The sequence below is a fragment of the Leopardus geoffroyi genome, chromosome X (assembly GCF_018350155.1).
Source record: "Leopardus geoffroyi isolate Oge1 chromosome X, O.geoffroyi_Oge1_pat1.0, whole genome shotgun sequence".
NCBI lineage: Eukaryota > Metazoa > Chordata > Mammalia > Carnivora > Felidae > Leopardus > Leopardus geoffroyi.
In genome coordinates, this window is record NC_059343.1 from 38,399,691 (window position 1) to 38,424,470 (window position 24,780).

The following is a 24,780-nucleotide window of genomic DNA, read 5'->3' on the forward strand; positions in this document are numbered from 1 at the left end:
TGCAGGCGTGAGGGATGGTAGATTTTGCCAATGCCCCTTAGACCTCTTCCTTCAAATGGAGGGAAGAACCGTTCCCTCGATGGAAGAACCATGGGAGAACCATAGACTTCTGACACTAGGGAAACTGAGAGTCTAGGACACCTTTCCAAGGTGGCCCTTCATCCCTTACAACCCAATGAATCTCATACACTTAACAGACACTCTCCTCTCCCTGACTTTATCCCTCCCCTCTCTGATCTGAGGCCATGACAGTGTGTGTGGGAGCCAGCTTTTACTGGCCGGAGAGGCCTCTTTCCAATTCCACATTCGGTGATCCTACGTTAGTAGCTTGAAATAAGTAGTTTGAAATCACACATGATGGGAGTGTCTATACACTGTGGAAACCCAAATGGTTCAAATCAGGTGGCCCCCTCCCTCTCCCCAGCCCAGAGATGGTTGTTAACAACTTAGCAGCATACCATGGTATCAGACCCTTTCCTTATCTTGGGCAGGGGGAGTGGGGGCTGTGTGTTGCTGGAGGGCTGGATCAGGGGCGAGTCTCTTCTGTCACTCAAGATTCCATGTGGCAATGAAATGATAGGGAGGTGAATGAAAGTGCTCTTAGCTCTGGCGAATCTATATTTCTTGAGAACAAGATGAAATAGATTTAATATGAGATTTTCTCTTTTCATGACAAATATGAAAATAAAAAATACTTGATTATAAAATCTTTTTAAGGAATGAGTAAGTCACGGAGCTGAAAGGCACAGCATGGGGAATATCGTCAGTGGTATTGTAACCGCGTTGTCTGGTGATAGATGGCAGCTATTTTCTCGTAGCTATACTGTATTTGGTGGCTTGCCTTCAGACGTAAAAACCTTTTCTTTTCTGGGGCTTCCAGCTGGCTCAGTCAGTAGAACACGTGATTCTTGATCTCAGAGTTGTGAGTTTGAGACCCACGGGTGTAGAGGTTACCTAAAGAAATAAAAAAATAGTTAAAAACACTTTGTTTCTAACAGTGTCATCCCATTTACCAAAAAAAAAAAAAAAAAAGCTCAATAAATGTTTTTGAAAGATAAACTCAAAGCCCTTAAGCTAATCTGTGTAGTTGTGATATGATTTTTTTTTTTTCCTGTAAGTGATTATTGAGTTCTGTGGTGATGGAGGGTAGGATGCACAGTGAGACACAGAATAAGAACAAAAAAAGAGCTAAGGAGGTCCCTGGGTGGCTCAATCAGTTGAGCATCCAACTCTTGATTTCCGCTTACATCATGATCCCAGGGTCATGGGATCAAGCTCTGCGTTGCCCTCTGTGCTGAGCGGGGAGCCTGCTTGAGATTTTCCCCTCCCCAACTCGCGGGCGTGCTCTCTCTCTCTCTCTCAAATTAAAAAAACGAGAGTTAAGGAGTAGAATCTAAGACTTACATCTTGAAGCAGGCATCATCTTCCTTTTTTTTTCATTCAAATCAACAGCCACAGTTGCTACATTTCTGGACCCCAAGTATTTCCCTGTGCTTTATTTTTGACTGACTGAGTTATTTATTCAAACTTAGTTATTGGTTCTTATTCAAAAAGAACTTTTTTTTTTTAATGGCACCTTGCTTTTCTTTTCGTATTCTGTATTTTCTCACCTTCCAGTGGTTGTGGAACTTCCTCATCAGGGTGTTGTTCACAATAAACACACAAACCCAAACACCAGAACCCCATTTATTCAGCACCGTAGAAGACATACTTTTCTCAGTGACTTACGTCTTCCCTCCTCAAACTCCCAAGACCTTTTTAAAACCATTGCCCCTCTCTGAAATCCTTATAAAATGTTTTGAACATTTTCCTTATTTCTTAAACTAAGAGTTGACACTTTCCTTCCTGAGATAGGACCAGCCACATTCCTGTAGTGCAGAAGTCACTATTGGAATGGTCAGTTTTTAAATTTTGTTTGTAGCCTTAAATGGCCAGTTGCAAAATGACTTTCGTCGCTGGTGTGGTCATTGTCCTGGCTCAGCTGGCTCTGCTTCCCCCCCCTCCCCCTTTAGCTTCCCGAAGGGTGCTTATGTATTATTAAGCCACTCACCCAGCTTATTTACTAGATCTTAGGCAAAAGGCCGAGAAGGCGATTCACCAAGCTTATTTAGAGTTACCCATTAGGTTGGATTTTATTCACGCTCCAACTGAGCGTGTGAGAAGTAAAACCAGTCACCTTTCAGGAGACTTTGTTGCGGTCCTGTCGGTTACTTGGCTTTCCCATATAGAATATGGGGATAATGAAGTCTACCCCGAGGGATGGTTGTGGAGGGGTAACAGGAAAGGCACATGAAGTTGATCTGTATGTGTAGCACCAAACCGACAGGACGCCACGGGACCCACTGCTGCTGGAAGTCAAAGCCACCTCTGCCTCTCCGTAGGCAGCACGCAGAGGGTCGGTGTCCCTTGCTTTAGAAGAGGAGCTACCGATTACTTCTAATAAACCCCTGGCTGTCTTTTTCTAATTGGTTTATAGTTCCATTGGTTAAGGTGAACTGGGAACAAATTAACCTTTTCGTATCTGCCTTTCTCTGCTTTTAAATACAGAATGGTAGTTTGACATAAGAACAGATGTGTGCACAAGCATGCTTTTATTTTATTTTATTTTTTTTTTTAATTTTTTTTTCAATGTTTATTTATTTTTGGGACAGAGAGAGACAGAGCATGAATGAGGGAGGGGCAGAGAGAGAGGGAGACACAGAATCGGAAACAGGCTCCAGGCTCTGAGCCATCAGCCCAGAGCCTGACGCGGGGCTCGAACTCACGGACCGCGAGATCGTGACCTGGCTGAAGTCGGACGCTTAACCGACTGCGCCACCCAGGCGCCCCAAAGCATGCTTTTAATAACACCTTCGTCCTTTTTTAAATGACCAGCAGCAGAATCCGCCTTTGGCTCTGTCCCAGAAAACACATTGCACCAAAGTTTGCAGACCTTGGTTTGCATTTATTTAAATGTCACGGGATGGACGCTTTCTTTGTGAGCAGATTCCAAAGATTTGTTGCATACCTAAATCTTTGATGAATGTCAACAACGTAAGGGTACATTGTACTTGAACAGGTCAAAACTACGTACAAACAGACATTGGCAGATAGCAAGGCTGGATATTATGCTTTAGCCTCCCCGCATGCTCGGTCTTCTAGACCCAAATTCATTCTTGATTCTGTATATGAACAAAGTACCGTGTCAGTCTGGGTCTTCTGAGAGCAGACATCAAGACAGAACTCGCCACTGTAAGAGATTTATTGTAGGGGAAGCCTGCAAAGGATAAAGGGGAGAGAGAGCAGGTGCAGGCAAGTAGTTAAAAAAAATAAGCCAGGGTTGGGGTGCCTGGGTGGCTTAGTCGGTTTAGCGTCCGACTTTGGCTCAGGTCATGATCTAATGGTTCGTGGGTTCAAGCCCCGCATCAGGCTTTGCGCTGATGGTGTGGAGCCTGCTTTGGATTCTCTGTCTCCCTCTCTCTGTGCTCCTCCTGCACGCACTCTGTCTCTCAAAAATAAATAAACCTTGTGCTCGCTTCGGCAGCACATATACTAAAATTGGAACGATACAGAGAAGATTAGCATGGCCCCTGTGCAAGGATGACACGTAAATTCGTGAAGCGTTCCATATTTTTTCTTAAAAACTGAGAGCAAACTGAGGGCTGATGGGGGGTGGGAGGGAGGGGAGGGTGGGTGGTGGGTATTGAGGAGGGCACCTGTTGGGATGAGCACTGGGTGTTGTATGGAAACCAATTTGACAGTAAATTTCATATATTAAAAAAAAAAAGAACAAAAATAAATAAATAAGTAAATAAATAAACCTTAAAAAGAATAAAAAATAAAACAGGGTAGTCCTGTGTCAGTTCCTGCAATCTGGATTTTGTTGATTGCATTTGGTAGTGTCATTTAAACGTGTTCCTCTGGCCCCTGAGTATTAGATCTGGAGGCTTGATCACGTTAGAATTTAGTGTTTGCTCCTCGTCTTCCTCCCCTTCCTTCCTAGCTACTTCTTCCATCGGGAGGCAGATAACATCTGGTTCTCTCTCTTCTTTTGTGTGATGTTAGCAGATGTTAATGATTATTACACTAGATCCATCAATTAGGGGGCGCAAAATGCTGATATTCTTTTAAAAAAATTTTTTTTTCTTTACTGGTTTATTTTATTTTTCAGAGAGAGAGAGACAGACTGTAAGTGGGGCAAGGACAGAGAGAGAGGGAGACACAGAATTTGAAGCAAGCTCCAGGCTCTGAGCTGTCAGCACAGAGCCTGACACAGGGCTCAAACTCACGAACTGTGAGATCATGACCCGAGCCGAAGTTGGCCGCTTAACTGACTAGCCACCCAGGCGCCCCGCAAAATGCTGATATTCTAATTTTACTTGTCTTTACTTATTAGCTAGCGTACTTTTATACAACAAAACCTCCCTTTGTTAGCTACTTGGTTGCTTTGAGGTTCATTGCAAATAGGAAAGGTAGGATGACTGTCAGATTCTTTTCTTTCAGTCATTTTCAAACTGGTAAGGTGGTTCCTTAGCATTCTCCCAAGATGAACTAATGAGAATTTTTCTTTGTTTAATATCGTTATGAATTCGTGGATTTCAGCATCGCAGTTGGGATTCTTTGGGTTTTTTTCTCCACCCCCTCTCCCTCTTGCTGTTATTTTGATTTGATACTCAAATTCTTCCATCTCTGGCCAGTGGGAGTTTCTATAGGTAGGTTCCTGAGCCTTTCTGTCACAATCCAGGCAGTCTCACGTAGCCGCCTCGCTTTCTGGTATGACTGGTTCCAGATTCATCTTTGCACATTTCCTACCCTACAGCTGAAATAGGTCACAAGCCATGATTCATTTCATTGGAAATTCATTGTTTAGGAACCAGAATCTGGGTGTTGGGAGTGTTCACTGCTTCTAGGTAGGTAATTTTTTCCCAAGCTTTTTCACTGGGCAGGACTAAGAAATATAGTTTTTTAATGTTATTTATTTTTGAGAGAGAGGAAGGGAGGGAGGGGCAGAGAGAGGGAGACACAGAATCCGAAGCAGGCTCCAGGCTCCGGGCTCTGGACTGTCCACACAAAGCCTGATGTGAGGCTTGAACCCACGAACCATGAGATCATGACCTGAGCCGAAGTCAGATGCATAACTGACTGAACCACCCAGGCGCCCCTGTATTTTTTGAAGATAGAATCTAGCCGGAGATCATACCAGCAATTCCAATTCATATTCAGGACTACAGGATTTTTACTTAATGTCATTGTTCTTCTATCTGAATTTCCTTACCCCCAGGCCAAAAACCCTGGTTCTCAGTGACATCGGCCTGATTCTGCATTCGCTTTATCCCACACTACATCCATAATAGCCTCAAAATGACAATACTAATGCCAGCACCAGGGAAACGATTGCTGTCTTCCGGATGTATACTGTCAGAAATGAGCTATCAGATTACTGAGTTTTAAAATCACGTTTATACCATTTTACCCAACTTATCCCAGGTGCCCTTCTTATGTCTGTTTCACCCTAATATGCTAACAAACCCTCTTTTTCTCTTTGAAGTGTGTTTATCTCTAGTCTGCTTTGTACTTTTCGTAACGGGAGTTTAAAGATAACTAGGCATAAGCTAGCATTGGAAGTGCAAAAACAACGTAGATTTGAAAATAAGTGTGTGCCGACATAGATTTCCTTACTCTGTGAGCTGAGAGATCTGTGAGATCTGTGAGCAGCAGCGAGCACACCTAGAGCCCAAATCTTGGTTTCTAATGCTGTCAAGGCTCATCGGAGAAATGGCTGATTCGGGGGCTGCACAGAGAGACACAAGCTGAGCCTAGAACATCTTGTAATACCAGAAAAGTAAGGAAGCGCCCAAGCAAACACACACACAAGCACACACACACACACACACAAAGTGATGGGGCCATGTCAGAGTGACACAAGAGCCAACTGAAAGAACTCTCAGAGACCAAAGCTGGAAGGGTTTGAGCAACAAAATAAATAACATACTATCGGATTATAACCCAAAGTGTAATACAACTATCTGTGGGTCCACACTGATGTAATAAGGTCATGATTGAATATGTAAATAAACGGGGGAGGGAGAGAAATCTACCATGTGGGAGAATTCTTAATAATTTATATAGACACATCACCCTCAAAGAAGTGGAACATAATTCCCTACGTCTTAAAAAGTGTGGGGTGTGCATAGACTTCCTTCCAAAGAATACAGGATTGGACGGGAGAAGAAGGAGTAGTTTTACAGTGGAGAAAACTGGCAAATACCACCTCAGCCAGGTAATCAGGATTAACATCAGTGACAAGTCATGTTAATAGCACATATCCTTGTTATAATGTCAGTCCACCATATTTTCCCTACTTTTCTGGTATTACTGTACTGGGTTTTAAATCAATCTTTTATAACAGTTTTTATTTACACATAAAAACCTGTGCTTTGAGCCAATGAAGGAAGTGCGACGCATGGTTCTTCCCTTTGGGAACTTGGAATCTAGCGGAAAAAACAACTAGCAAACATGTAATCCAGAGATAAATCATGGGAGGTGATTATAAGGGTTTTTTAACTTGAGAAAAGCACAGATATACTGAGGGCTGGTGTAGCCAGAGGGAGTTTCCAGGAAAACATACCCTTCTCTTTATACCATCAGGATTTCTGGATGAAGGGTGGGATAAGGGTTGACTGAGGGTTCGACACGTTCTCTTAAGTAAGATTGCATTATCACTGTGGAATTTAAGAACGACAACAGATGAACACAGAGGAAGAGAAGGAAAAATAAGATAGAAACATAGAGGGAGGCAAACCATCAGAGACTCTTAAACACAGAGAACGAACTGAGGGTTGCTGGAGGGGAAGTGGGTGAGAGAATGGGTTAAATGGGTGATGGGCATTAAGGAGGGTGCTTTTGGGGATGAGAACTGGGTGTCCTATATGAGAGATGAATCGCTGGGTTCTACTCCCGAAACCCAGACTACACTGTATGTTAACTAACTTGCATTTAAATAAAAAAAATTATTACATTTTGTCAACCAGCCTCATGATGGATAATATTATGTTAATGTAACAGAGGATAGATGATAAAACTGGTAGCTCAGTTAATCACATTGTGGTTGGAGTTTATTAGAAAGATAGCAGAATCTGTGAATTATGAAGGATGTCCTTCCTGCACTCATTTTATGTGTAGATCTGGCTAAATCTTGGATGTTTCATGTTCAGGTCTTAACATGTTCCTTGATTTTTTTTTTTTTAAATTTCCTCGTAGGGCTGTCTGCCGCCAAACTCTTAGCTGAACATGAAGTGAATGTTTTGGTCTTAGAAGCGCGGGACAGAGTTGGAGGAAGAACATACACTGTGAGGGTAAGTGATTTTTAATGCTTAACGTATAATTTCTCACTCAAACTAGAAGTGGGAGCAATGGAAGGCACAGAAGCCATGTGTCCTCTAGAGCCTTCAGCTGCTCCAACAAGTAAGCATCCGTTGTGGTCAACAAACACTCACTGACCATTTGCAGCTACGTGGCTGGAACCGGAAGGTATTAGGCTAAGCGAAGTTAGTCAGAGAAAGACAAATATCATACGGCCTCACTCATGTGAGGACTTTAAGAGACAAAACAGATAACATAGGGAAGGGGAGCAAAAATAACATAAAAACAGGGAGGGGGACAAAACAGAAGAGACTCATAAATATGGAGAACGAACAGAAGGTTGCTGGAGGGGCTGCGGGACGGGGAAGGGGCTAAATGGGGAAGGGGCATGAAGGAATCTACTCCTGGAGTCATTGTGGCGCTGTATGCTAACTAACTTGGATGTTAATTGAAAAAATAAAAATAAAACAAAACAAAACCAAATAAACACTCACTGAAGAGTGAACGCCTCTGACCTTCAGTAGCTTATAGTCTAGTGATGAAAACAAACGTGAACAAATAACTTCAGTACACTGTCATAACTTCCATACCAGAGACCTCAGTAGACTAGGTAGTGTCTCAGATGGGGTTACAGTTTGACTGGACTTGAAATGACTGTATACCCGTAACACACATGCACGCGCGCACACACACACACACACACACACACACATACACACACACACACACACACACACACAGAGTATAGGTTCCATCTTTATTTATTTAAGGATACACAACTTAAAAGAAGTATGGCTACATGGGTGGCTCAGTCGGTTAGGAGTCAAGCTGTTAATGTTGGCTCAGGTCATGATCTCGCGGTGTGTGGGTTCGAGCCCCATGTCGGGTTCTGTGCTGACAGCATGGAGCCTGCCTGGGATTCTGTCTCTCCCTCTCTCTCTCTGCCCCTCCCCCTGCTTGTGCAATCTCTGTAATAAGCAAATAAGTAAATAAATAAACTTGAAAGAAAAAAAGTGCGGCTACAGTAAGCAGAAGCAAAATGCTGCGTATTTTTGTGCAACTTTGTCCTTGGCCCCTGTTTCCTAAGAGGAGGGCTGTTGGGAGGGACACTCTTTGCTTGGGTAAGGTCGGCTAGACATGAGGACGAAGCTCAGTTCTTGCTACATCACTGCCTTTTTAGACTTGGGCTGATGTCACCTTTCTAGAAAAAAAAAAAACAAAAAAAAACCAACGCATCCCAAGTATTGTTTGCCATTATTCAAGGCCACGGTCGTAGGCAGTCAAGTCTGTGGGAGCTGATGGATGCGCACAGGGAGACGACATGGGGTGGGGAGGAGGTAGGGCCAAAGGCAGAGGTTTGGGGAGCATGCAGATTTAATGGGTGCAGAGGCAGCGGAGCCAAAGCGAAGCAGCGGTGGCAGAGGCAGATGGGTGGAGGAAAGAGGAAGCCCCTGTGTTTGTCAGTTAGGTCATTAATGAGAGCCTTTCCTCCAGCCCGCAAATGGAGTGGTAAAGGCTGGAGATCGACAGGACGAAAGCAGCCGGTTGCAGTGACCGGAAAGAGAGGCAGCATCTATCTAATGAGATGTGTTGGGCTTACAGCAAAATGGCTTTTGCAGCGCTAGTCACAATGGCTTGAGCAATCCAAACATGCAGTTATTTTGCATAAGAAGTGGTCTGGTGGCAGAGAGTCCAGACTGGCGCAGGGCAGGGGGCGGTGGGGGGGATCAGCTTTGTCATCAAGGCTTTATGCTCTTTCTGTCTTCTGCTCAGCCATTCTTTGCATGTTGTCTTATTGTCTTATTGCCTAATGGGCACCAGATGGCTGCTGTAACTCTGAGCATCAGTCCTCACTGAGGACAGGAAAGAGGATGAAGAGGCAAGCCGAGGTTTTCTTTTTAAGTTTGTATTTAAATTCCCGTTACTTAACATACCGTGTAACCTTTGTGTCAGGTGTACAATACGGTGATTCGTCACTTCCATAGGACAACCGGTGCTCATCACGACCAGTGCACTCCCGAATCCCCATCACCTGTTTCATCCATCCCCCTACCCACCTCCCCTCTAGTAACCATCAGTTTGTTCTCTGTAGTTAATGTTTATTTATTTTTGAGAGACAGAGTGAGAGTGGGGGAGGGGCAGAGAGAGAGGGAGACATAGAATCCTAAGCAGGCTCCAAGCTCTGAGCTGTCGGCACAGAGCCCGATGCGGGGCTCGAACTCATGAACTGCGAGATCGTGACCTGAGCTGAAGTCAGACGCTCAACCGACTGAGCCACCCAGGTGCCCCTGTTCTCTGTAGTTAAGAGCCTGTTTTGTGGTGAGGCGGCCCCAGCTTTATCTGCAACAAAGCTTTTCCTTTACCAGAAGACCCCCAGCAGACATTTGCTTTAGGCTATAACTATGCCCTTAGCTGCTGGGGAACCCGGGAAAGCAAGCATTTAGCATTTCCAGACTGCATAATACAAGCAGGCATGGAAAAGGCAATATGAGTGGATGTGGAATAGCTAACCAACATGTGAACTAGAATATTGTAGACTATGTTTTTCCGTTAGACCAGGCCATGCTTCCCCTGTCATTTGCTTCCTATGTTTTTAAAGTTATTTATTTATTATTTATTTTTGAGAAAGACGGAGAGAGTGCGAGCAGGGGAGGGGCAGAGAGAGAGAGAGAGGGAGAATCTCAAGCAGGCTCTGCGCTGTCAGGGTAGAGCCCGACATAGGGCTCGAACTCACAAAAGCATAAAATCATGACCTGAGATGAAATTGAGAGTCCGACACTTAACCGACTGAGCCACCCATGCGCCCCTGCTTCCTATCTTTTTATGATTTTCTATTTTTTATTTTTTTAACATTTGTTCCTTTTTGAGAGGCAGAGAGACACAGAGCATGAGCAGGGGAGGGGCAGAGAGAGAGGGAGACAGAATCCGAAGCAGGCTCCAGGCTCCGAGCTGTCAGCACAGAGCCCGACGTGGGGCTCGAACTCACAGACCTCAAGATCATAACCTGTGTCAAAGGCGGACACTTAACCGACTGAGCCACCCAGGCGGCCCCCTACCTTTTGAGATGCACGCAGGGATGAAAAAAAAAAGATACACACAGGGATATACCATGGGTCTGTTTTCACTTTACTCAGTTCTAAGAGTGCTCTACAGCCTTGCTACTCAGTGTGATCCATGGACCAGTAGCCTCAGAGTCACCTCCCGCTAGGAGCTTTGATAGAGATGCAGAATCATAGGCCCCTGGTCCTAGACCCACTGAATCCAAATCTGCATTTTGACGAGCTCCCCAGGGGATGTTACTGCAGTGCTGCTCTGTGGGGTGTGTTTGCTTGCTTGCTTTAAACGAATCCCGATTAATTGTATCTGGAGAATTTCTGAGCGCTTCCCGGTGCACCGGGAAGCTATTGGTCTGGAATTGAGGAGACTGAGATTCTGGCCCCTGTACCGCCTGACATCCCTTCTTAACCTGGGCCGAGTCCTGCTGGCACCTCACATCTCTGTCTTCCCAGCCGGGCCGTGAGATACAATCTAAATGTACTTCAAGCTCCCTGGCAACTTCAAGTTCTAATTGAAGACAGTGTGTTGTAGTGCAAAAGAAGGATTGCATATTCTGCGTGTCTGACCTTATTAGATACAAGTCCCCTGTCATTTTCAGAAAATTATGCCTTCAGTTTGGCGATAGTTATTCAGCTATTCCTTAGCCCTCCTTTCTTATCTCTAAAACCTTTTGGTTATTAAATAGGAGCATCAGTCATGTTGCAGATTTTCAGGTAAGAACAAGTTTCTTGATCTAAAGGAAATGAGAATTCCAACATGCCTGTCCCCATCTGTGTTATTGCCCCAGGCTGATTTTTCAGGCGGTATCATTTATATACGTCAGCACCATACAGGAAGTATTGTGTGTGAAGCATGATAATTGTAACTCTTTAGGTATATGAGGAAAGAACTTTGAAATGCGCTTTGAAATGCTTACAAAGTAGGAATTAACATTTGTAAGATTTCAAGTGAATAGAAGGAGAATAAAGGGCTTTGAGAAAAAGGAACAGAAATGGTATTTAATAAGAAACTGAACTGGATATTGTTAGAATTCCTACTAAGAGCAATTTTTAAAATATTTATTATTTATTTTTGTTAAGTTTTTAATTTTTATTTTATTCATTTATTTTGAGAGAGAGAGAGAGAGAGAGAGAGAGAGGGAGAGAGAGAATCCCAAGCAGGTACCTTGCTGCCAGTGCAGAGCCCAGTGTGGGGTTTGATCTCACAAACCATGAGATCATGACCTGAGCCAAAATCTAGGAGTCGGGCGCTTAACCGACTGAGCTACCCAGGCACCCCAATTCTTTTCTTTTCTTTTTTTTTTTTAGTTTATTTATTTTTGAGAGAGACAGAGAGAGAGAGAGAGAGAGAGTGAGTATGCATGCACGAGCAAGTGGGGGAGCGACAGAGAGAGAGAGAGAATCCCAAACAGGCTCCACTCTCAGCACGGAGCCCAACACAGGGCTTGAACTCATGAACTCTGAGATCATTACCCAGGCTCCCCTGTAAGAGCAATTCTGAGTCAATTAGGATAATTTGGGGTGGAGACGCCCTAACAGTTACTCTGGATCTTTAAGTACCAAAATACTATGTTTGGTGTTGTCGCTTGGCCACTGTTCAGATAGATCTCCTGTCAGTTTAGAACTTCCCAGTTTTTCCTTCGTGTGGTTCCTCTGTAATTCTTCAGGACCAAATTAATTAATTTGTGTTGTTGCCTTAATATCATCAGGGAAAGTACCATCAGGGAAGGTACCACCAGGACTCCACTAAATAGAAACAATGGACAGGGGTGCCTGGGTGGCTCAGTCAGTTAAGTATCTGACTCTTGATTTCGGCTCAGGTCATGATCTCATGGTTTGTGAGTTCGAGCCCCACGTCAGGCTCTGCGCTAACAGCACGCAGCCTGCTTGGGATTCTTTGTCTCTGTCTCTCTCTGACCCTCCCCTGCTTGCTCTCTCTCTCTCTCTCAAAGTAACTGAGAATAAACTTTCAAAGTAAAAGAATCTTTCACCTTTGTAAAGAAATATCCTGTAAAAGAAAACAAATGAATGCATGGGTGACCAACAGAACCAGAAGCACACTATGTACAGAGAACAAACTGGTGGTTGCCAGAAAGGAGGTGGCCGGGGGTGGACAGAATAGGTAAAGGAGATTAAGAGGTACAAACTTCCAGTTATAAAATAAGTAAGTCACAGACGTGAGAAAAGTACAGGATAGGGAGTATAGTCGATAGTGTTGTAACAATTTGTATGATAAAAAAAGGAAATGTTCTGCAATATGCCTCATAATCCTGCACTTAGGATTATTGGCTTTAGTGTCTGTCATCTAAAGACATCATGTTTGGAAATTCCCACGACTCCTTCTTGCTTGGTTAAAGCAAGTACTTTAACCAGTTTTGTTTTATATTTATTTTATTTTTAAAAGTTTATTTATTTATTTATTTATTTATTTATTTATTTATTTAGAGACAGAGACAGCACGAGCGGGAGAGGGGCAGAGAGTGAGGGAGACACAGAATCTGAAGCAGGCTCTGCGCTCAGTGCAAAGTCCAACTCGGGGTTTGAACTCATGAACCGTGAGATTGTGACCTGAGCCAAAACTGAGACAGTCGGACATTTAACTGACTGAGCCTCCCAGGCGCCGCAGGGTTAGTTTAAAGAAGTCAGAGGCACACTTCATTTCTGGTCTTGTGGCAGGATGGAAGCCCTGGTTACCTCTCCCCATTGGAATCAGTAAAGTGTTGTATAAAATACACTCTGCTGCCTTGACACGGAAATCGGAAATTTGCGGGCCTCCTGAATGCTGAACAGACAGCTCACGTTTCACACACCCAATCTGAACTTCTGATTTTCTCCATCAAGACCGCCGTTCCAGCAGTCTTGATGGAAAGGATGACAGTTCCGAAAAATTCAGAGTCACACCCAATATGCTCATGCCTCTCATTCATTCTGTTGGCTCTGCCTTCGAAATACATCCAGAATCCAACACTTCGCACCGCTGCCATGGCAACTCCTGGGGGCAGTCACTGCCATCTCTAAGCCAGATGCCTCAGTGGCTTCCTAACTGATTTCCCTGCTCTCACCCTGGCCTCCTATAATCTAGTCTTAGTGCCGCAGCTAGAATGAGCCTCTCAAACATAAGTCAGATCTTGGTGTGTCTCTGCCAAAAAGCTTCCAGAAGCTCTCCTCATTCAAAGGTCAAGCCACGGTCCTTACAATGACCTTTGGGGTTTCCCATGACCTGCCCCCCAATAACGTCTCTAACCTTATCTCTAATTCTCTTTTCCTTGCTCACTCTGTTCTAGCCATACTGGCTTCCTATTTCTTGTTTTTTTTTTTTTTTTTTAAATGCTTACTTATTTTGAGAAAGAAAGAGTGCACACAAGTGGAGGGAGGGGCAGAGAGAGAGGGAGAGAGAATCCTAAACAGGCTGCACATTCGGTGTGGAGCCTGATGTGGGGCTCGAACTCATGAACCGTGAGATGATGACCTCAGCAAAAATCAAGAGTCAAGAAGCTTAACCAACTGAGGCACCCAGGAACCCCTGGTCTCCTGTTTCTTGAACACACCAGGCACCTTTCTGCCTTAGTCTTTGCTGTTCTTTCTGCCAGGAATGCCCTTGTCCTGGCATATGGATAACTCCTTCATCTACTTACAGTCTTTATGCAAATGTTACCTCTTCAAGGCGGCCTACATATCCAGTGCATTGTGAATTGCAGTCTTTCCTTTTCTTCTCTGCGGTTTCAGTCTCCCGTGTTCTACTTTAGCTTTTTGATCTTCGTTGCTCTTATCAACTTCGGAGAGATTTCGTTATGTTCTGGGTTCATTTTCTGTCTCTTCCCATCGAATGTAAGTTCCTTGAGAGCAGGGATCTTTGTTTGGTTTACTGATGTAACAGAAGCTCCTTGAACAGTACCTGGCACCTTGTAGGAGAGCAAGGTACTTGCTTATTGAATAAACAAGTGAATCCCCAGAGCAAAGTAAAAACATGAAGCCTAGGAAGTAAATGAGCTCAAAACTTGACTTTCACCTTGAATGCCTACTGAGCCCGAAAGACTTTGCAAATTACAGGGTGACAGCCATATGGCGCGCAGGGAACAGTAGATGAAACTCCGAACCTGCTGAAGATAGGGAATTTTAATAGGAAACGCTCCAATTGGAATGCTTCATACGTGGAAGTGTGATAAAGCTTACCATTCAGAAAGGGAGAAAAATAAACCTTGCCCTCGTTCATGGTTTCCACCCAAATTTACACTACCTTTATGGTATGCTAAACGTCAGGCAGACTATGTAAAGTGCCACACTGGCTGGCAGAAATAGACTCCAAAGAAAAGAAGTAACTCATAGTTAAAAATGAGAGATCATACAAGGAAAACAAGGCACCAAAAAAGGATAAGCGTAAAACAACGATCCAGAAAGTATTTTAACATAAGCTCAAGAGCCCATCAGTGTGTTCTGATTTAAAACTTCATCTGTTGGAAATCAGAGAATTGGGCCTAATAAATCTCAAGGTGGTTCCTCCAGCAACAACCCCAAAGAAAAGCCTGCATAAAAACCTAAATGCTTGGAAAAGGATCTAGATCGGCAGGATGTACTATAGCGTTCTTTATCTACTATACATGTTATTGTTGAATCCACCTCACCAGTAGCTATACAAATGGGATTGTTTCCTGATGAGTGTCCTATAGGGTTGCGCCAAGTTCTTGGGTGACAGAGAAAAAATTGGTATTTTCAGCTGCACTTTATAAGAGATAAATAAGGCACATTTAAGGTGTAACAAATAAATTTTTTTGTTTTTAATTAAGATATAGAAACTTGTCGGGGCGCCTGGGTGGCTCAGTTGGTTAAGCATCCGACTTTGGCTCAGGTCACGTCTCACGGTCCATGGGTTTGAGCCCCGCGTCGGGCTCTGTGCTGACAGCTCAAAGCCTGGAGCCTGCTTCGGATTCTGGGTCTCCCTCTCACTCTGCCCCTCCCCCATTCATGCTCTGTCTCTCTCTTTGTCTCAAAAATAAATAAACATTAAAAAAAAATTTAAGATACAAAAACTTGTTTTTCCCAAGTGTTAACTAAAGTCTTCTGACCCCTTTTTCTCTTTGTACAGAATGAACACGTCAATTACGTAGATGTTGGCGGGGCATATGTGGGACCAACCCAGAATAGAATCTTACGGTTATCTAAGGAGCTGGGTCTAGAAACTTACAAAGTGAACGTATGTGAGCGGCTTGTTCAATATGTAAAGGTAAGCCTGACGTTTTACTCAAGTGACCAGTGGGGGAGCACTGTATTTGGGAAAATATTCAGTTTTCTTCCTAGTTTTTTCTCAAAGCAATTGTAAAAATAGGCTCTCAGCCTTATAGTAGTCTTCTGCATTTTCTTTTTCTTTTTAAAGAAATCCTTGGGGACCCTGGGAATCCCTGTAAGGGGTCATGCCTCAGTTTGCCCCCTCTGCACATCACACACTGTGGCCCTTATAGGCTGCACCCTTACCCCCAGTCCAACTGGAGTAAAGGTATGAGGCTTTCAGCTTCTTTGCTTCTTCAGTGTCTATGGGGAGCAAGGGGGCGGGGACAGGAGCTACCTGTGGTAGACACATGGATGTGCCTACGGATGTGTGCGCGCTTGCGCACACGCACACACACACACACACACACACACACACACACACAGAGCCACAGGCAGCCCTTGAGGCACCTATGAGGCAATTCTAAGGCCCCAAGGAACACAGTAGTCCGAGGCCAGTTCTTAAGACTGAGCAGGTTATTCATTGTCATCGTTACCTGGCGTTTCTTTGCACGCTTTGATAATTTCCTCCGTACTGAGCCTTGACTCTTGGGAAGTCTAGCTGGGCTGTGCGGTTTCCCACTGTTTAAACAAGATTGTTTCACTCTGCTGATATCCAGCTGTTGCCAGAGTTATTCTTTGTCACTGAAGCCAAACATGGAACAGCTGGAGTGTTGGAAATGTGCCTTGAGATGTCAGGCTGTCCAATCTGCCTTCGCAGCCGGCTTCCCAGAACTAGCGTCTCGAGGGCAGGGGTCATGCACTCGTTCTAATGGCAGGATTCCCACACCGGTGATCACGTCACTCTCTGAGCGGCTCTACCCCACTCAGTCACATGGGTCTGGAGCCCTGGGGGGGTTTTCGGAGCTTGGAGTCAAGGGTACTTGTGATGTGTGCACACTGATGCGCCATCAGGGGATCTTAAGACATTCTGATATGGTTTGGGATGGTTTGGGTTGTTTGGGGGAAGGGTCTGGCAGTTGCACATGTGAAAGAACAAAAACAAACCAGCAGCCTTGAGAGAAACTGGGTTCGGAGGTCAAGGGGGGAATGAAGAAAGTATAAAAAACTATACAACGCTAGCTTCGGTAGGCTTCCTGATCACTTTCTCTGTCTACACAGCAGGGTGCTTCCCTGGATTAGCAAATAATGACAACGGTGAGAATGATAGTAACTAACATTTATTGAGCACTTTTACATGTGTTAGCATATTTAATGTAGGGAGAGAGACCAAATCCTTTGCATGGAGTACTAAATAAACAGTCCCATAAATTCACTCTTCAGTCCAAGTAGGAAGCAAGTGAGTCTGATGATTGTCCTGGAATCTGAGCAGACTCATGCTTATGATCTCTTTCTCTCTCACATTCAGGTGCTGAGAGATTTTTTATTTTCCCTGAAGTCTCACAGTAAACAACTAAGTGATTTTTTTATGCATGATCTCTGTAAATCATTACATACACCTCGTTAGGCAGGCACGATTATCCCCATTTTACAGAGGGGAAAACTGAGGTTCAGAGAGATAAAGCAGCTCGACAAGACTATGAAACGAGTAATGGTGTGTTTTACCCCCCGAGCTCATACCATTCATGCATTTTAGGACTGGCTTCCAAACAAGCACACATTTAAGGTGCTGAGCACCATTCTTTTCTTTTAAGACACAATCCCATCTAAAGAAAAGATGGTGGGGCGCCTGGGTGGCGCAGTCGGTTAAGCGTCCGACTTCAGCCAGGTCACGATCTCGCGGTCCGTGAGTTCGAGCCCCGCATCGGGCTCTGGGCTGATGGCTCAGAGCCTGGAGCCTGCTTCCGATTCTGTGTCTCCCTCTCTCTCTGCCCCTCCCCCGTTCATGCTCTGTCTCTCTCTGTCCCAAAAATAAATAAACGTTGAGAAAAAAAAAAAATTTAAGGAAAAGATGGAGCACGGAAATACCATTAAACCATCCTCTCACATACTTTAATCTGCCAAAGCACACATATTTTCACCCAAGGTAGACCGCAATGTTCAGCTAAAGATAATAGTGGGTCAGTTAGAGGTTAATTTATTGGAGCTGAAGGAGTCCCTGTAAAGTGAGGCGGCCAGATTAGGGAAAGGCAGGAAGACTATATTCCATGGAAGATTGTTAGCAAATCGTATAGCAAAAAATCATTCCATTTATTTAAAAATATCTCAACCCTTACTGCTGTGTCCACTTTGGTGGGGTAGGGGGTGGGGGCGAGGGGAATGGACTTTTCCCCGTCACCGTAGTGCACCGGGTTAATAGTGCAAATTGTCTTTGTGACACTCTGAATTGGCTCTCGAGACAACCCCAGCCTCTGTAATCTACCACAGTGCATTCTTTTCAGTGAATACCACCGAAATGAAGCAGGTGAATCCAGAAGATTGCCAGTGTCTGGTTAAACCAAGCCATATTCCTTATGGTCCAGATTGCTTCAGCTTTTAAATTTTCCCAGCGCGCAGCCTTAAAGACTGCCTCGGTTGTTTCTTCTGACAGCAGACTGTAGATGTTTCAATGTATTCTGGGATGATTTTTTGTTTGTTTAAGATTTTTGTTTTTAAGTGATCTCTACACCCAGCGTGGGGCTCGAACTTGAAACCCCGAGATCAAGAGTCGCATACTCTACTGACTGGGCCCCCGCCAGGTGCCCCTCTAAAACGATTGTTAGTATTCACCAAAGAATGGTTCTTGACCCTTGCTAGATTGTGTTTACAGGGCAAATTGAGACTCTAAGCCTGAGCCTCTGAGCTGAGCAGTGGAGATAGACGTTTAGTGGTGTTTTGCACCCTGTCCCTTCCTAGGAGACTATGTCTGTCTACTTCATTCATAGAAGGTTCAAATCATTATGCTAAATTCATCAGTTCAATGAACAGTTACTGGATAGTCTCCTCTGTACAAGGTATTGTTCCAGGCTGGAAATACAGTGGTGGACACATGATCAAAGCTCCTGCTTTCATGGAACTTACCATTAGCTCACATTTCTGCCTGTATCCTTCGTGGACCTTGTGAATAGAATACCTGTTCTTTTTTTTTTTTTTTTTTTTAATCTTTATTTTTTAATCTTTTTATGTTTGTATATTTATTTATTTATTTATTTATAACTTTTTTTTTTTTTTACATTTTATTTATTTTTGATAGAGACAGAGTACGAGTGGGGGAGGGGAGAGAGAGACGGAGACACAGAATCTGAAGCAGTCTCCAGGCTCTGAGCTATCAGCACAGAGCCCGACGCGGGGCTCGAACCCACAAACTGTGAGATCATGACCTGAGCTGAAGTTGGATGACTTCAACCGACTGAGCCACCCAGGCGCCCCAATGTTTATTTTTGAGAGAGAGACAGAGTGAGAGCAAGGATGGGACAGAGAGAGCGGGAGACATAGAACATGAAGCAGGATCCAGGCTCTGAGCTGTCGGTGCAGAGTCCGATGCAGGGCTCGAACTCACAATCTGTGAGATCATGACTTGAGCTGAAGTCGGATGCTTAACTGACTGAGCCACCCAGGTGTCCCTAGAATACCTATTGTAATTTTGGTTTAGTAGATCCTGATTCTTTTTTTTTTTTAAGTTTATTTATTTTAGTAATCTCTACACCCAGTGTCAGACTGGAACTCACCACCCTGAGATCACGATGCGCATGCTCTACTGACTGAGCCAACCAGGCTCCCTAGTAGATCCTGATTCTTATAGAATAGGTTCTTGAACAGGTTTTATGAATGTTGTGAATTTGATAATGGCTTTATTTAGGAGTTTATATCTGCTTTGTGAAATTAAATTAACCATGTTGTTTTTAACCTAAAAGGCGGATTTGAAGTAACACCAGCTAAATGTGTTTAAAACATCTATTCTTTTCCTTTGGATGGTGTAAGGGAAGCAGGTGGACTTGAATGCTTCTTGGATTAATTGACCCATTACTTGCATCAGTGAATTAGATGCACTATCATTACGGGTTATTTGATGAGTAAGTTTCATTGAATTGTGGAGGCTTTTTGTTAAGTTTTACAGTGCCAGGTCTTGGAGAGGAAAGCAGAAATGCTTGATTTCCTTTTTTTTTTTTTTTTCCTTCTTTTAATGGGTTCTTCTGATCTTTTTTTAATTTTTTTTTTTACATTTACTCATTTTTGAGAGACAGAGACAGAGGGTGAGCAGGGGAGGGGGCAGAGAGAGAGGGAGACTCAGAATCTGAATCAGGCTCCAGGCTCTGAGCTGTCAGCACAGAGCCCCACACGGGGCTCCAGCTCACGAACCGTGAGATCATGATCTGAGCCGAAGTCGGACACTTAACCGACTGAGCCACCCAGGCGCCCTGGGTTCTTCCAGGTCTTAATAATACAGGTAGGGTGGAGAGAGGGAGAACACTGCATTTTGCCCGTGCTGCTCTGAAGGAGAAGTTGACATATTTATGCATTCCCGCTTTCTCCCTGCTTTCACACCCTAAATAAAAGTCAAGACTATTAGGGGCGCCTAAGTGGCCCGGTCGGTTGAGTGTTTGACTCTTGGTTTCAGCCCAGGTTATGATCTCCTGGTTCATGGGTTCGAGCCCATTGGGCTCTATGCTGCCGCTCCCCTGCTCATTCTCTCTCTCTCAATCTCTCTCAAAATAAATAAACAAACTTAAAAAAAATCGAGACAATAAATATATACCACCCATTTCTTCTTAGAGAATGGTGTGATATTTATTTAAAACAACCTAGGCTTTCCTGATAGTAACAGCTCACCAAGCAGGTTTTCCTAGTACTGGTTCTTTTCTTCCCACAGCCATTTACTTGAAGGTTTCTAGGCCAATAACTGCAATCAAAGGCTTGCCACATATGTGTGTTCTGGAATACTAAGTCAACTTTTTGTTGTTGTTGCTTAGAGGTGGACTTTATTTTAGCCAGTAGGCCGTGTTGAAAGCAGGGGATCTATTTATTTATTTACTTACTTACTTATTTACTCATTTATTTATTTTTGTTAGGGTGTCTTAATGCCTGCCAGAAATAACTGCGTTCTGACCCCTTGCTTATAATAGTGTTTCTTTTGGATCAGGGACATATATTTTTAAGCTGCTTTTAACACCTTTTTCTATACCAAATCACAGAAGGCGTATGTTTTGTGTTCAAAGAAAGTTATACTTTCACTTTCAACGCCGCTCTGTAGGAAAGGCAGGAAGCCAAGGGCATTAGGCTCTTCTAGGGATATTGCTTGTTGTGTCTTTGTTTCCTTTCTTTTAATCCCCTGAATCCCAGCTGCCTCACTCCATGCATTGGTATTGCCTTCCATCTGTAAGGTTCCTATACCTGTGTCACCTCATTTGAGTTACCTCGTGATCCTATGGCTTAATAAGCATTTCCCCCCATCTCACAGATGAAAAAACTGAGGCTCAGAAAATTTAGACACCAAAGTAAGGCTTTCTGGCTCTTGAGCTCAGGGTTCTGGGGGTTACATCACAAAGTTCCTTATTCCATGGGCAGAAAGTCAACTTGTAAATTCCTTAAAAATTTTTATTTTATTTTATTTTTTATTTATACAATTTTTTTAATTTTATTTATTTTTGAGAGAGAAGGAGAGAGAGAGAGAACATGAATAGGGGAGGAGCAGATAGAAAGGGAGACACGGAATCCAAAGCAGGCTCCAGGCTCTGAGCTGTCAGCACAGAGCCCGGCGTGAGTCTTGAATCCTTGAACCTCGAGATCATGACCCGAGCCGAAGTTGGACACTTAATCTACTGAGCCACCCAGGGGCCCCCATTTTATTTACTTTAGAGGGAGAGAGCATAAGTGGGTGAGGGGGCAGATTGAGAAAGAGAGAGAATCTTAAGCAGGCTCCATGCTGAGCATGGAGCTCAAAGCGGGGCTTGATCCCATGACCCTGGGATCATGACCTGAGTCTAAATCAAGAGTTGGACGTTCAACCGACTGAGCCACCCAGGTGCCCTTATAAATCCCTTTTAATAACCTGTTCTAAGGTATGATAAAAATCACCTTACCCTGATAGGCTCTGAAGTCCTAACATGCCACTCAGACGGTAGGGGCTCCTCTGAACGCGGGCAAGGTCCTGTGGGGTGCCTGGGAGCCGTATGTGGTCCCTTTCACCAGGGTGGCTTCTTCTCTTCTCGTGCACCCTGAGCCATAGATCTGGGGTGCCTCTGGTCTTCAGTGAGCGTTTGACTCCTGACGAACCCCCCAGACCACCCTAGTTAGGCTCAGTGGGCTCAGCAGATGAGTCCCCTTATTATGTTAAAATACTAAGTCTACAGCACGGTTTGGAATAGTTGGCTGTATATTCTTTTTGTTAATTGATTGATGTGAACTTACTGGTCAAAGTATGACCCAGATCAGAGTATTTTATTTTATGCCATTATATCCTGCTTGGTTTAAAGAGAAAAAAGAGAGAGGATTTAAACTAATTTGTAAGCTGTAGAAGTCAGGGTAGAGATGAAAAAAAAAAACCAAACCAATTAGGTATGAACAGGAAAATGGTAATGGGCATGTGGTCATGATAGAAATTCTGTTTGATCATAGAAATGAAGTAATACAAGAGGGATTACTTGTTTTCTTCTCTAAATTCCAGTTATACGTAGGTTTTTTAAAAGCAGAGAGACTAAAAATGTTCATATAGTCTTACATTGGTCTATCAAGTATTTAGTACAAAGATATATGGACATAGCTTGTAAAAAAAAAAAAAAGGTTTTAGTAACTTCCATTCATTTCCCCCCTCCATTTTTTAAAAAAGATTTATTTATTTATTTTCAAGAGAGAGAAAGCATACGTAGAAGAGGGGCAGAGAGAGAAGGAGGAGCCTTGATGTGGGGCTCAAACCCACAAACCGGGAGATCGTGACCTGAGCCGATCTCTTAACCAACTGAGCCTCCCAGGCACCCCTCCTCCTCCATGTTTAAAAGACTTCATTTATTTCTTTTGTTTAAAGGAAAGCATAATGACAGAAATCACTCTTAAAACCTTGTAGTGTTTAGAAAGCTAGGTCAGCATTAGCCATTTTCTCTCAAAGCCTCTTTTCTTTTTCCTAGAAACTTTCAGGGATAAATTTCAGATGTAGTTTGTAGAGAGCAAACCTTCCACTCGGTTGAAGCGACAGCCCAATACATAGCAAAGTCAGGTTAATGACTAGATCTTTTTCCTTCCATTTTTTCCCCTTTTTTTCGTTATTTTTCCCCCACCCCCTCTATTTTTTTTCTTTCTTGAAAAAATCATGGTAACATACACATAACATAAAAATTGTCTTCTTAACCATTAGATGTACAGCTCTCCAACATCAGGTAAATTCACATGTTTGTACACCCATCATCTGTACCGAACGTTTTTCATCTTTTTGCTATTCATTTTTAATAGAGGGCGATTCATGACAGCAATCCTTTTCCAACCATTCATTGAGAAGTAGCCCAGAGTTGCCCTCTGTGACTCAGTGAGCTGGCTTTCAGTGACAGCACAGAAAGGGGATTAGGTCAGACACAAAGGATTTCTCTAAGGCTGTGGAACTTTACAGTCACCCCCCTCGAGTGAAGCTTGGGCATTGTGGGTAATGGCAGAAAGCACCTTGTGAGTGGAGGGGTGCCTGGGTGGCTCAGTCAGCTAAGCATCTGAGTTCAGCTCAGGTCCTGATCTCACAGTCCGTGGGTTCGAGTCTTGTGTCGGGCTCTGTGCTGACAGCTCAGAGCCTGGAGCCTACTTTGGATTCTGTGTCTCCCTCTCTCTCTGCCCTTCCCCCGCTCACACTGTGTCTCAAAAATAATGAATAAACATTAAAAAATTAGAAAAAAACAAGAACCTTGTGAATGGAATGAAACCTCGCATAAGCAGCTTCCTCGAGAGAAATTGCTCTTGTCTCCTTGATAACTCAACTCTTGGAGGTTTTGAGCTTTCAAGTTAGAATGTGGTTGCCAGTGCGAGGTCAAAAAACATCTCCTTTTTCCTCCCCCCTTCTTGCTTTCTACCTCTTCCCTATTTCCCCCTCTGTAGTCCCTACCTTACCCCAGAGCACAAGTCTGCTGTCCCAGCCAAAAGACTTAATCATCCGTCCTGAGGTTTCAGACTTTTGTACAGTAGCCTTCTCTAACAGTTGAAACCGGAGACACCCTTTAACGTCCTATAAATCCCATACCTGGTCCATTCTGGGTACTTCCTGAAGAAGGGAAGTTCCGTTGTCGCATGGATACGCTGACCCAGCCAGAAACTTTTTGTTCTCATTGCCCTGTCCTGCCATTTAATAGGATCGGTGCTGTTATATAGCCCTCTGTTTCAGATGTGGACTCTAAGCTTTTTCTTTTGTTTTTCCCTTAATTAATTAATTATTATTATTTTTTTAATGTTTGTTTACTTTTGAGAGAAAGAGAGACAGAGTGTGAGCAGGGGAGGGGGCAGAGAAAGAGGAAGGCACAGAATCGGAAGCAGGCTCCAGGCTTTGAGCTGTCAGCACAGAGCCCGACGCGGGGCTCGAACTCATGAACTGTGAGATCATGACCTGAGCTGAAGTCGGACCCTTAACCGACTGAGCTACCCAGGCACCCTAAGCTTTTTTGCTTCTGTGTCAAGGTCATTGAATGAATACCTTTTGAAAACTGGGTGGACTGCAGAGTTTTAGTAAGTGACAGTTTTTCTTAAGAGATAAGAGAAAGTTGTAAGAATGCAAGTATTTGTTCAAGGTCCTACAGAAGTGAGTGAGAGAGAAACAGGCAGTCAGAAGCCTAGTTGATAACTAACCTAAGCGAACACAGAACTTGAAACTGAAGAGACAAATAATGATAATAATGTGGATACTTCTATTTGAGCAGCCCAGTACTGTTTTCATGGCACTTCATTTTATTGTTTGCTTTTTGTAAAGGGAGGGACAGAGAGAGAGAGAGAGAGAGAGAGAGAGAGAGAGAATCCTAAGCAGGCTCCACACCCCGTGCAGAGCCACACTCAGGCTCGATCTCTCAACCTTGAGATCGTGACCTGAGCCGAAATCAAGAGCTGGATGTGTAGCCGACTGAGCCACGCAGGCACCCCAGTGTCGAGTATTGTTAAATGTAATAAACATTCTGATCCCAAAAGCTGTGGAACTGAGTCCTTTCCATTTAAAGGACTTTTCACATGTCATGTTTTTCAAACAGAGAGATTGATTCCTGATCTACTAGTCCATTTCCTTTCC

The 24,780-nt window shown here is 43.7% G+C and overlaps 1 protein-coding gene and 1 non-coding gene across 3 annotated transcripts in view; both read left to right on the forward strand.

Annotated features, from left to right (window-relative positions):
- MAOA (monoamine oxidase A) overlaps nucleotides 1-24,780 on the forward strand; it is a 73,298-nt gene that overhangs the window by 14,761 nt on the left and 33,757 nt on the right. For both annotated transcript variants that reach the window (XM_045473004.1, XM_045473005.1), the window contains exons 2-3: nucleotides 7,240-7,334; nucleotides 15,481-15,618. In XM_045473004.1, the coding sequence (XP_045328960.1) occupies nucleotides 7,240-7,334; nucleotides 15,481-15,618 (233 nt within the window). The remainder of the gene's footprint in view (nucleotides 1-7,239; nucleotides 7,335-15,480; nucleotides 15,619-24,780) is intronic.
- On the forward strand, nucleotides 3,508-3,614 carry LOC123595603. Its single transcript, XR_006711271.1, has one exon. It is a non-coding gene; the product is annotated as a U6 spliceosomal RNA (small nuclear RNA).